The 11,821-nt window shown below is 43.9% G+C and overlaps 1 protein-coding gene across 3 annotated transcripts in view; it reads left to right on the top strand.

The window, feature by feature from the left end:
- The window catches only part of ttn.1 (titin, tandem duplicate 1), a 191,048-nt gene that overhangs the window by 159,234 nt on the left and 19,993 nt on the right, over nucleotides 1-11,821 (top strand). For all 3 annotated transcript variants that reach the window (XM_070552981.1, XM_070552980.1, XM_070552979.1), the window contains 13 exons: nucleotides 29-325; nucleotides 524-1,111; nucleotides 1,214-1,516; nucleotides 1,782-2,078; nucleotides 2,531-2,818; nucleotides 2,940-3,245; nucleotides 3,372-3,674; nucleotides 4,331-4,636; nucleotides 4,739-6,502; nucleotides 6,627-6,920; nucleotides 7,030-7,314; nucleotides 7,444-7,743; nucleotides 7,854-9,920. In XM_070552981.1, coding sequence (XP_070409082.1) covers nucleotides 29-325; nucleotides 524-1,111; nucleotides 1,214-1,516; nucleotides 1,782-2,078; nucleotides 2,531-2,818; nucleotides 2,940-3,245; nucleotides 3,372-3,674; nucleotides 4,331-4,636; nucleotides 4,739-6,502; nucleotides 6,627-6,920; nucleotides 7,030-7,314; nucleotides 7,444-7,743; nucleotides 7,854-9,920 — 7,398 coding nt within the window. The remainder of the gene's footprint in view (nucleotides 1-28; nucleotides 326-523; nucleotides 1,112-1,213; nucleotides 1,517-1,781; nucleotides 2,079-2,530; nucleotides 2,819-2,939; nucleotides 3,246-3,371; nucleotides 3,675-4,330; nucleotides 4,637-4,738; nucleotides 6,503-6,626; nucleotides 6,921-7,029; nucleotides 7,315-7,443; nucleotides 7,744-7,853; nucleotides 9,921-11,821) is intronic.

Below are 11,821 nucleotides of genomic sequence, written 5' to 3'. Positions count from 1 at the left end.
ACATAAAGTGTGTCCCTGTATCTTACAGAGGTACCAAGTTCACCTATGAAACTTGGAGTAGCAAATGTTACCAAAGACAGTGTTACCATTGCCTGGACAAGACCAGAATATGATGGTGGAAGCAGAGTCACTGGTTACCTCATTGATGCCCTGGAGAAAGGACAGACCAAATGGGTAAAGTGTACAACTGTGAGGACCATGACACACACTATCAAGAGCCTAAGAGAAGGAGCTGAGTACTTCTTCAGGGTCCGTGCTGAGAACCACGCTGGACTTGGTGAACCCAAAGAAATGATTGTTCCGGTTCTTGTCAAGGAAATACAAGGTACTGTTTCTAGTTTTTAAACAAAATGCTTATCATCTTTTTTTGTATTCATTTGGAATGTTGTTTAAATAAGATGTATGGTTTGAATGGATTTCAATTATTATTTAATAAGACATGTTTGTTGTCATTGTTGACAGTGGAACTAGTTTTTGAATGTATTGTTTTGTTCATCACGTTCACGTTTTAATTTTTCTACAGAGGCCCCTGAGTTTGACTTGAGGAACTATCCCAAGAATACAGTTTTTGTGAAAGCAGGATCTGATCTGACCTTTGAGATTCCTCTCACTGGCAAACCTACACCAAAAGTGACTATATCCAAAAACAATGTTGCCATCAAAGGATCCAAAAGGTTTCTGTCAGAAGTTACTCCAGACAGCTTAATCATCACCCTAAATGAAAGCATTGCAAGTGATGCTGGAAAATATGAAATAACTGCCTCAAATGCCGGAGGTACCACCAAGATCTTCATTATCTTCATTGTGATGGACAGACCTGGACCTCCAGTTGGGCCAGTTGAGATTGGAGAGGTTGGAGAGACCACAGTGTGTCTAAAATGGGATCCTCCTGAATATGATGGTGGCAGTCCTGTTACCAATTACATTGTTCAAAAACGAGAAACAAGTACTCCAGCCTGGGCAGACGTGTCAACTAACATTGCTAGAAGTGCTATTAAGGTTAATAAGCTTACCAAGGGTGAAGAGTATCAATTCAGAATTAAAGCTGTGAATCGTTATGGAGTTAGCAACCACATTGACAGCAAGCCAGTCATGATTAAGCTTCCATACAGTAAGTCATGTCTCATTTCGTTACTTAACTTATTTCCTCATTCCAACTTTAGTTGTAACTGATTATTCCTAACTACACCTATATGAAAATTGTGTTTCATAGCTATCCCAGGTCCTCCATCCACACCATGGATCAGCTTCATTTCAAGGGAGAGTCTGACAGTTTGCTGGAATGAGCCAGTAAGTGACGGTGGAAGTGCTGTCATTGGATATCACCTCCAAATGAAAGAGAGGAGCAGCATCCTCTGGCAGAAGGTCAACAAAACAGCCATCCCTGGAAACCAGCGGCGTGTCACAAACATCTGCCCTGGCCTCATTTATGAATTTAAGGTGGCAGCAGAGAATGCAGCTGGTATTGGAAAATTGAGCAAGACCTCCGAAGAGGTGCTTGCTATTGATGCCTGTGGTAAGTTTTTGTTTTTCAGCTTCAGTTTTCCAGACATTGTGTGAATATTTGACTTGGTGTCTGACGCAAGACATCTGGGTCTTAAAAAGTTTTTAAACTTTAGTAAACACACTCGGTAAAGTCAAAGGTTTTAACATTGAACAGGTTCATTTCCATTTGCTTGTTTCTCAGTAACAAAAAAAAGAATTTCAAAAGAAATATACATTTTAAGAGGCACTTTTAAAACTAAGTCTTTTTTAACTGAATTTTTCCCTCAATCTCACAGAACCTCCAGCGAATGTTCGTATTACTGAAGTCACCAAGAACTCTGTCAGTCTGGTCTGGCAGCGACCTCCATATGATGGAGGCAGTAAGATAACTGGCTACAGCGTGGAGAGGAGAGAAGCTCCCAATGGCAGATGGGTGAAGGCCAACTTTTCAAACATCATTGAGTTGGGTTTTACAGTTTCAGGACTAAGCCAAGATGAATCCTATGAGTTCAGAGTGTACACCAAGAACGCAGTTGGGTCTGTCAGTGGTCCATCTCTCATTGCTGGCCCAGTCACCTGCGCTGATGCATGTGGTGAGTTGCTAGGTTCTATCCATAGATTCATGTCAGCTTTACTTGTACTGGTGAAGCTAAAAAAAAATGAGGATATGGTGCAAAGGTCCAATAATGTCAGTAATCCAGCTCAGACTTAGAGACCACTAATAGCTCGGGAGTCCTCTGCAGGTGTTCTGCGTTAAACAGCTGATTAGAGTGTGGCACTTTGAGTCTAGGATAAGGAACCTTTTCAAAATATTCTGATTGTCTGAGATTTTGAATGTGGGGTGTTCCTCAGCTGTAAGCCACAATCATCACTATTATAATAAATATATGGCTTAGCATGTTAATGAGTCTGGCATAGATTAGATTCCCCTTTTAAGTTGAGTTACTGACATAAATTGAATTTTGCTCCGGATTCTCAGTTTTTGAGTGTTCCCTGTACTGTATTCGTTGTTGCATTTTGTACATTAAATGATTGTGTCCCACAGGAGCCCCAGCCATTGATCTTCCTCCTGAGTATCTTGATGTGGTTCAGTACAAGGCTGGAGCTTCAGTCAAACTCAAAGTGGGACTAACTGCCAAGCCCCTTCCAACTATTGAGTGGCTCAAGGATGGATTAGAGCTCATAACATCTTCCACAGTGTCTGTTGAAAGCACAACTGACTCTTCTGCTGTTCTTGTCAAGGATGCAACTCGTTTTGACACAGGATCATATGAAATCAAGATAAAAAATGTTCTGGGATCAGCATCTGCCACTATCAGGATGGAAATACTTGGTACTTCAAAAATTTAACCCATCTTAATTTGGATAATTTATTAAATTATTACTTTCATCAGAATTGGATTCAAAGGTATTTTTGATGTTTATGCTCTCTTTGTTTTCTGTTCTTCTCTTAGATAAACCTGGACCCCCAGTGGGCCTCATTAATTTTAACTCCATTACAGCAGACAAGATTGTCTTCAGCTGGGAACCTGTACCTGAGAAGGACCAGGGAGGTTCTAAAGTAACCCACTATATTGTTGAGAGGCGTGAAACCAGTAGAGTTGTGTGGTCAACTATTTCAGATAGGCACGAGCAAACACACATCTCAGTTGGAAAGCTGGTGCGTGGAAACGAGTATGTGTTTCGAGTCAGGGGTGTTAACAAGTTTGGAATTGGAGAGCCACTAGAGTCTGAGCCAGTCATTGCTAAGAATGCCTTTGGTAAGTTTTGCTCTGTAGAGTAACTTGTTATTTATAATTCTGTTTTTTCATTACTCAAAGTTTAATGTGGACTGATTGCCATTATCAGAATAATTTACTTTCCAAATCTGTTGTCTTTTTCATAAGTAACGCCTGGTCAGCCTCATACTCCAGAAGTTAATACCATCACCAAGTCCACCATGTTGGTAGAATGGGATAAGCCAGGAGTAGATGGTGGTAGCCCAGTGACTGGCTACTACATGGAAAGACGAGATAAAAAGAGTTTGCGTTGGATCCGAGTGTATAAAGACCCTGTTAGCCACACCAAACAGATGGTATATCACCTGACAGAAGGAAATGAGTACCAATATCGGGTCTGTGCAATTAACAAAGCTGGTGAGGGGCCATTCTCTGACGCATCAGACTTCTATAGAGCTGCTGACCCAGTTGGTAAGTCAACCAACATTCAAAAATGAATTAATACTAAGACAAGATGGGGCAGTTGTGTTTGGCACACTATCCCTGTCTGCTGGATTTATTGATGACTGCTCTGCTTATCTTTGTAATTGTTCACAATGTGTTGTCAGACCATGGTTATGATTGCCTAACAAATGCGGCAATGTGACCAACTTGCTTTGAGCTGTTCTGTGCAGTGAAAATCAAAGCTTACCTAGCATCCTGTTCATCCATTGTGGGTGCTTTTGACTGCTTGAATAATGGCATTTACACATTCATTTGGCCTTGCTCAGTCCTGTCTTGGTGGCATAGGCCAGCCCTCGTGCTGCCAGGTTTTGTTCACACAACCTTCTCCATAACATGGATGTCTCCGAGCACATGGGCAGGGCAAAAGATGAGTGGGAAAATTTGTGGTGTCCTCCTTAAGTTAGTAAAGGGCAGTGTTGATTTTGGAGACTGATGTGAAGCACACAGCTTCCTACTCTCTCACTGAGGCTGCTGTGTGCTTCTCACAGCAGTCTGTCCTCATATTGTCACGGCTGGAGCAGTGAGTCCCAGCTGCGGTCAGAGGAGATGTTTACTCCACTGCATCCAGATTGGTTGATCAATTGATTGTATACCACATTCTAACTAATTATATATATTCACAGATCCACCAGATGAGCCTTGTAAGCTGAAGGTTGTGGACTCCACCAGGACATCCATCACCTTGGGTTGGTCCAAGCCAGAATGGAATGGAGGTAGTGAGGTCAACAGCTATATGGTGGAGAAGCTTGCTGAAGGAGAAAAAGAATGGGTCATGGTTACTTCCAAGGGAGAAGTCAAGACAACAGAGTACACAGTTCACAATCTAAAGCCAGATACAAACTACCTTTTTAGAGTCTCTGCTGTAAATTGTGCTGGTCGTGGGGAGCCTTTGGAGATGAGTGATCCAGTTCAGGCCAAAGATATTCTAGGTAATTTACTGAAATGTATTGATTGTATACTGCTGAACCTCTGTATAGATTAAATGAAGCACTATAAAATGTCCTCACATTGTATATGTGTGTTGTTCACAGAGGAAGCTCAAATCGACCCTGACGTTGCCATGAGAACTCACTACATCGTGAAGGCTGGCAAAGATGTGGAACTGACTGTTCCTCTGAAGGGCAGACCTGCTCCCACTGCTTCCTGGAGCAAAGGAGAAGAATGTATCGATGGCAATCCCAAATATGAATTCCACCATTCAGAGACAACCACAGTGCTTGTTTTGCGGGAAGTAACTAGGCTTGATACTGGAAAGTACACAATCAAGATAGAGAACGGTGTGGGAGAACCTAAGATCCTGACTCTGTCAGTAAAAGTCCAGGATACCCCAGCCCAGTGCAGGAACCTGCTTCTGAAGAATGTGACTCGAGGAAAAGTCACTCTCTGCTGGGACCCTCCACTTCTAGATGGAGGTGCTGAGATCACAAATTACATTGTGGAGAAGAGAGATTCTGCTAAAAGATCATACTCTGCAGTGACAAACAAATGCACTGATACTACATACACTATTGAAGATCTCTCAGAGAAGACATCCTTTTTCTTCCGTGTTTTGGCTGAGAATGAGAATGGAATTGGTGATCCTTGTGACACTGCAGATCCTGTGAAGGCCACAGAGACTCCAGGACCAGTCAAGGAAGTATCAATGAAAGATTCATCTAAGACCTCTATCACTCTACAGTGGCTGAAGCCTGATTATGATGGTGGCAGCATCATTTCTGATTACATAATTGAGAAGAAACTCAAGGGTGAGGAGTGGTCACTGGGAGGAGTTAGTAGGCAGTTAGAGTTTGAGGTCAAGAAACTCAAGGAGCACACTGAAGTGTTTTTTAGAGTTGCAGCAAGGAATGAGAAAGGACAAGGTGACTTTGTTGAGGCTGGACCTATAAAGGTCATTGACTATATTATTACTCCTGAGGCAGACCTTGGAGATTACCCAGATGGTACCATAAGTGTCCGTTTGGGTCATAATGTCCACATTGAGCTTCCTTACAGAGGAAAGCCCAGACCTTCAGTTTTGTGGTTGAAGGACAGCCTTCCCCTGAAAGAGAGTGACCAGTTGCGCTTTAAGACAACTGAAAAGAAAGCCACTTTAATGATCAAGAACACAAAGAAGGATAATGAAGGGAAATACACCCTGACCCTTGACAACAAGGTAAACAGAAAATCTTTCCATATAAATGTCATCACCCTTGGACCACCCTCAAGGCCAGTTGGACCCATCCGCTTGGATGAGATAAGAGCTGAGAGCATCATGATCTCCTGGGATGAACCTAATGACGATGGTGGTGGAGATATCACCTGCTACACCGTGGAGAAACGAGATACCTCTCAGTCTGTCTGGAAGATGGCATGCTCTAGTGTGGAGGGTACTCAGTTCAGGATTCCCAACTTGATTAAGGGTGTTCAATATCAATTTAGAGTTTGTGCTGAAAATAGATATGGTGTCAGTGAACCTCTGATCTCTCAAATGGTTATTGCTAAGCACCAATTCAGGCCTCCCGGCCCACCAGGCAAGCCTGTTGTGTACAATGTCACCAATGATGGCATGACAATCCAGTGGGAGAAACCCATCTATGATGGAGGAACCCCCATTCAGGGATACCATGTGGAGAAAAAGGAAAAGAACAGCATCATGTGGCAGAAAGTGAACACAATACTGATTAAAGAAACAGATTACAGGATTTTGGAACTCATCGAAGGCCTTGAGTACTCCTTCAGAGTCTATGCTCAGAATGATGCTGGCTTCAGTCGAATGAGTGATGAGAGCAAGTCAACAATGGCTGTCAGTCCTGTTGGTGGGTGCTAGTTCTGATAACTACATTTGATTGTTCCCTTGTAACCTTACTAACATTTCACATTTTCTAAGCATGTGTTCAGTGCATTTGTTTTAAAATCTAACTAAAATATGATGTCTCTCAGATCCCCCTGGCCAACCCGACTACACTGATGTAACCAGTGATTCAGTGGCACTGAAATGGGATGCACCAAAACGTGATGGTGGTAGCAAAATTACCAGCTACAGCATTGAGAAAAGACAAGGACATGGTCGCTGGTTCAAGGCCAACCTGACTGATGTACATGACTGTCAGTACACTGTCACAGGGTTGGCAACAAATGAACGCTACGAGTTCAGAGTCATTGCTAGAAATGCTATTGGTGTTGTTAGTCCCCCATCCAACTCCTCTGGCTTAATCATAGTCAGAAGTGAAAATGGTGAGTAACCAATGACAAAAAAGTATTGTACACCTCAGAACTGACTGATAAGTAGTAAGGTTCTTATCTGGCAGTGCTGTTTACTGTAATGCTCTTTTTCTTATAACAGCCCCTCCACATATTGAGTTTGGCCCAGAATACTTTGAAGGTTTGACGGTAAAGGCAGGTGACAACATCAGGCTGGAGGTGGCCATTACAGGACGCCCAGTTCCAAAGGTTGTCTGGTTTAGAGATGGCATGGAGATTACCAGAAAGATCATGGACATTGTCAACGTTCCTGGATCCAGCACTTTGTTTGTCAGAGATGCTGATCGCACACATCGTGGCCTCTACACTGTAGAAGCTACCAATGGATCTGGATCCAAGAAGGAGAGCATCCTTGTCCAAGTTCAAGGTACATGACTTAGAAATTTATGTCTTTTTGATTTAGTTTGGTTGTATACACAAAATAACTGTTATAGGTAACTATTTTGTATAGAATATATCTAACAAATCCACTGTCATTCTCACACACGTGTTGCAGATACACCTGGGGAACCAGTAGGACCCATTACCTTCAGTAATATCTCAGAAGGAAAGTGTACTCTGTCATGGAACCCACCAGAGAATGATGGCTGCTCTGAGATTTCACACTACATAATTGAGAAACGAGAGACGGCCAAGATCTCATGGGCTTTAGTGACTGATGAATGTAAAGAGTGCACTTTTAATGCTACTAAGCTCATGCCGACCAATGAGTATCAGTTCAGGGTATCTGCAGTTAACAAGTTTGGAGTTGGCAGACCTGTCGAATCGAGCCCCATTATTGCACAGATGCAATACAGTGAGTGTAAAGAGTGTACCTCTTTTATTTAAATAATAGATATTTCAACAATATTGTGATTTTGATTATGTCATTTATCAGTTACAGTAAACTGTCTAAATTTTCCCCAGCAACTCCTGATGCTCCAGGAACTCCTGACGCCACTGAGGTAACAGGAGAAAGCATCACCCTGTCCTGGACTCCTCCAACTTCTGATGGAGGAAACCAAATCAAGTATTACACTGTAGAGAAACGAGAGAAGAAAACTGTTCATTTCTACAAGGTCATTACCAAAAAGCCCATCATTGAATGTGCTCACAAAGTGACTGGTCTCACAGAAGATATGGAGTATGAGTTTCGTGTCATGGGTGTAAACGACGCTGGTGTTGGTGCTCCAAGCAACATCTCTTTGCCAATCAAGGCTACTGAGCCTAAAGATATTCCATGTGCTCCATCTGTGGTCCTTGTCTCAGACACTACAAACACATCCATTAGCTTGGAATGGACCAAGCCTGTGGATGATGGAGGCATGGAGGTTCTCGGCTACATTATTGAGATGGTAAAGGTAGAAGAAACTGAGTGGAAAAGAATAAATGAGGAGCTTGTTACTGAAACACGTTACATGGTGACAGGTCTGCAGACAGGAGCACAGTACAAGTTCCGTGTTGCAGCTGTCAATCATGTGGGAAGAGGTGAAGACAAAGAGATTCCAGAAGCAGCACAGGCTGTTGACAAATTAACACCACCACAGGTGGATATTGATGCCACCTTTAAACAGACTCACATTGTCAAGGCTGGTGGTTCTGTGTGCTTGGCCATCCACTTCAGGGGAAAGCCCATTCCCACTGCCACCTGGGTGAAGGAGGATGGAGAGCTTGGTGTAATGTCAGAGGTTGTTACTACTGACGGCTACAGCTCTTTAAGTATTGAAAACTGCTCAAGATATGACACAGGCAAATACACTGTTAACCTGGAGAATTTCAGCGGTAGTCAGGCTGTTACGTTTGTGGTCAAAGTAATGGACACTCCTGGACCCCCGCAGGCTGTTGCTGTCAAAGAAGTCTGCAGAGGATCAGTTACACTTGTTTGGGAGCCACCTGTTAGTGATGGAGGAGCGCAAATTCATCACTATGTGGTTGAGAGGCGTGAAGCTAGCCGTCGCACTTGGCAGCAATCTGGTGGTAAATGCACACAGTGTATCCTCAGGATCCAGGACCTGCTGGAGGGAGTGCCTTACTTCTTCAGAGTCTCGGCTGAAAACCAGCATGGTGTGGGCGAGACCTTTGAGCTTAACGAGCCTGTCATCGCCACTGCAGAACCAGCATCCCCTAAAAGACTGGACATCCTCGATACTACAGACAACTCTGTTTCAATGGGCTGGCTGAAGCCAGAGCATGATGGTGGCAGTCGCATTCAGTGTTACGTTATTGAGGCTAGGCCAAAAGGTGGAGACAAATGGGTTGTGATTGGAAACACCAAGAACCTTACCTATGTAGCAGAAAAACTCAACAAGGGTGATGAGTATGACTTCCGTGTGAAGGCTAAAAATGAATCTGGCTACAGCAAGCCAAAGGAAACCCTGGCTTCTGTGCTAGTCAAAGAGCCTCACATTGAACCTGCTGCTGACCTTAGTGAGATACCCAACCAGCTCATCACGTGCAGATCTGGCAGTACTTTCACTATCGATGTCCCTATCAGTGGTAGACCTACCCCCAAAGTCAGCTGGAAGCTGGAGGAAATGAGGCTTAAAAACTCAGATAGAGTCACCATCAAAGTGACAAAGGACAGAGCCAGCATCTCTGTCAAGGAGGCCATGAGAGGAGATGGAGGAAAATATTACTTGACTCTAGAGAATGTCACCGGAGCCAAGACATTTGCTATTGAAGTTAACGTCACAGGCAGACCCAGTCCCCCAGCTGGACCCATTGAAATCTCATCAATCACCTCCGAGTCCTGTGTTGTTAACTGGCAGCCACCTGAGGATGATGGTGGTACTGACATCACAAATTACATTGTGGAGAAGCGTGAGTCCGGTTCCACAGCCTGGCAGCTCATCAACTCCAGTGTGAAGCGTACATCTCTCCACGTCAGTCACCTTACCAAATACATGCAGTACACATTCAGGGTGTCTGCTGAGAACATGTTTGGAGTCAGCAAGCCAACGGAGTCTGAGACTATTGTTGCAGAGCATCCTTTCTGTAAGTATTATGCCACCAAACCCAGATTACTGTTATCACTTCTAAACTTGAGCTTTAAAGGGCCTGTATCATCCTATTTTACATCTTCCAGTGCAACAGTAGGCACCATATATGAGAAAAAACTACTGTTGGCACCAGAGGTCGTTCTAGACATTTTGATCGACAGAGTCTAAAAAAATGGTCATGATTTATTTTTTTCATCAATTTTATTTCTAAAATAATACATAGACATTTAATACCCTTTAATTTTCATTCATTTTAAATGAATATTTAGTCAAATATTTGGTGTGTTTGAAGGACTTGGTCAGAAGCTGAGCACAGGCATTCTGAACCACCTGTAGATGGTTCAGGGAGGTTCTGCTCAGACACGTAAAAGAGAGTTGCCTTAGTCTAAGCGTGAGGAGATGAAGGTGTGGAGAGCGGGACAAAATGGGACTCTCGATCTACCGGTGGATCTACGTTCCTACCCTCACCTATGGTCACGAGCTTTGGGTAGTGACCGAAATAACGAGATCGCGGATACAAGCGGCTGAAATTAGTTTTCTCCACAGGGTGGCTGGGCTCTCCCTTAGAAATAGGGTGAGAAGCTCGGTCATCCGGGAGGGGTTCGGAGTAGACCTGCTGCTCCTCCACATTGAGAGGAGCCAGTTGGGTTGGCTCGGGCATCTGGTGGCGCTTACACATTAACGTCAGCACAGTTGGGGTTTGGTCGGGCTGGATGGCGAACGGGCAGTGTAGTGTTCACATATAAATCTGCGGAGCAACTCAGGAATGCGGAAATTCCCAAGCCTGTGGGCGGAGTTTAATACGCAGGGGAAAGTCCGCGGTGTCCTCCATTATAAGATAAACAAAGGCAGGCATGAACTGTGTTGCTTTTGGAGATTCTGAACCACAATATTTTATTAATGATTTCTCCCCTGCTTGCCGGGACAAGAGCTCCGATGCAGAGGACACACACACACACACACACAGCTATTCTCTTCTCCCGTTCCCACTTAACAGCAGCTCTGGATCGGCAGCTCCGTGCTACAGACAGAAATTCACTCAACAGCATGAAAATAAATCACACATGCGGGAAACCCCCCACTGACTCATTCTTCTTGCAGATCAGAGGCGGTAGGCGTAATTTCAGCCGGCCAATCAGTCCGTAGTGTCGCCTCGGTCCCCGTCTGACCACTGGGGAGGAGGTCTGAAATAAAGAGTCGCCTTGGAACCAAAATCACAAATCTGACCTGTGTGTGAAACCAAATTCCAGGTCCGGAAGGGACCGAACGGACGTTAATGTTTAAGCGCCATAGTTAGGATGCCTCCTGGACGCCTCCCTGGTGAGGTTTTTTTGGGCACACCCAAAGGAAGGAAGGAGACCTAAAGAAAGACACAGGACATGCTGGACAAATGTGTCTCTTGGCTGGCCAGGGAACTCCTTGGAATTCCCCCGGAGGAGCTGGCTCAAGTGGCTGGGAAGAGGGAAGTCTGGGCTTTCTGCTTAGGCTGCTGCCCCCACAGCCTGACTCCGGATTAGCAGCCGAAAATGGATTGATGGATAGAATATCCAGTCTGCCTAATAAATGTTAAAACAGCCTCCTATTAGATTTTTAAGGATCTGAGATTTTTCTAACTTAATTCCTACTTCTGCAGTAGTTAGCATGTGAAAATAATTTATATTAGTAACACAATAGCTGCTGATACCTTTAATTTCAGTGATAACTAGTAAGAATAATATTGCTATCTAAAATCAGCCCGGCAAGCCATAATATATTTATTCAGTCTGGCTCTCGGTCATGGGGCGGGTTCTACCGTTGTCTTTCAAACGATCTCTGCATGCTACTAGACAACGAACAACATGACGTACTCACAGCAATGGATGTCGATCAACAAGGCGGTCCACTGTTGAAGAAGGT

This window comes from Nothobranchius furzeri, chromosome 7, assembly GCF_043380555.1.
Source record: "Nothobranchius furzeri strain GRZ-AD chromosome 7, NfurGRZ-RIMD1, whole genome shotgun sequence".
NCBI lineage: Eukaryota > Metazoa > Chordata > Actinopteri > Cyprinodontiformes > Nothobranchiidae > Nothobranchius > Nothobranchius furzeri.
This window is presented reverse-complemented; position numbering and strand designations above follow the sequence as displayed.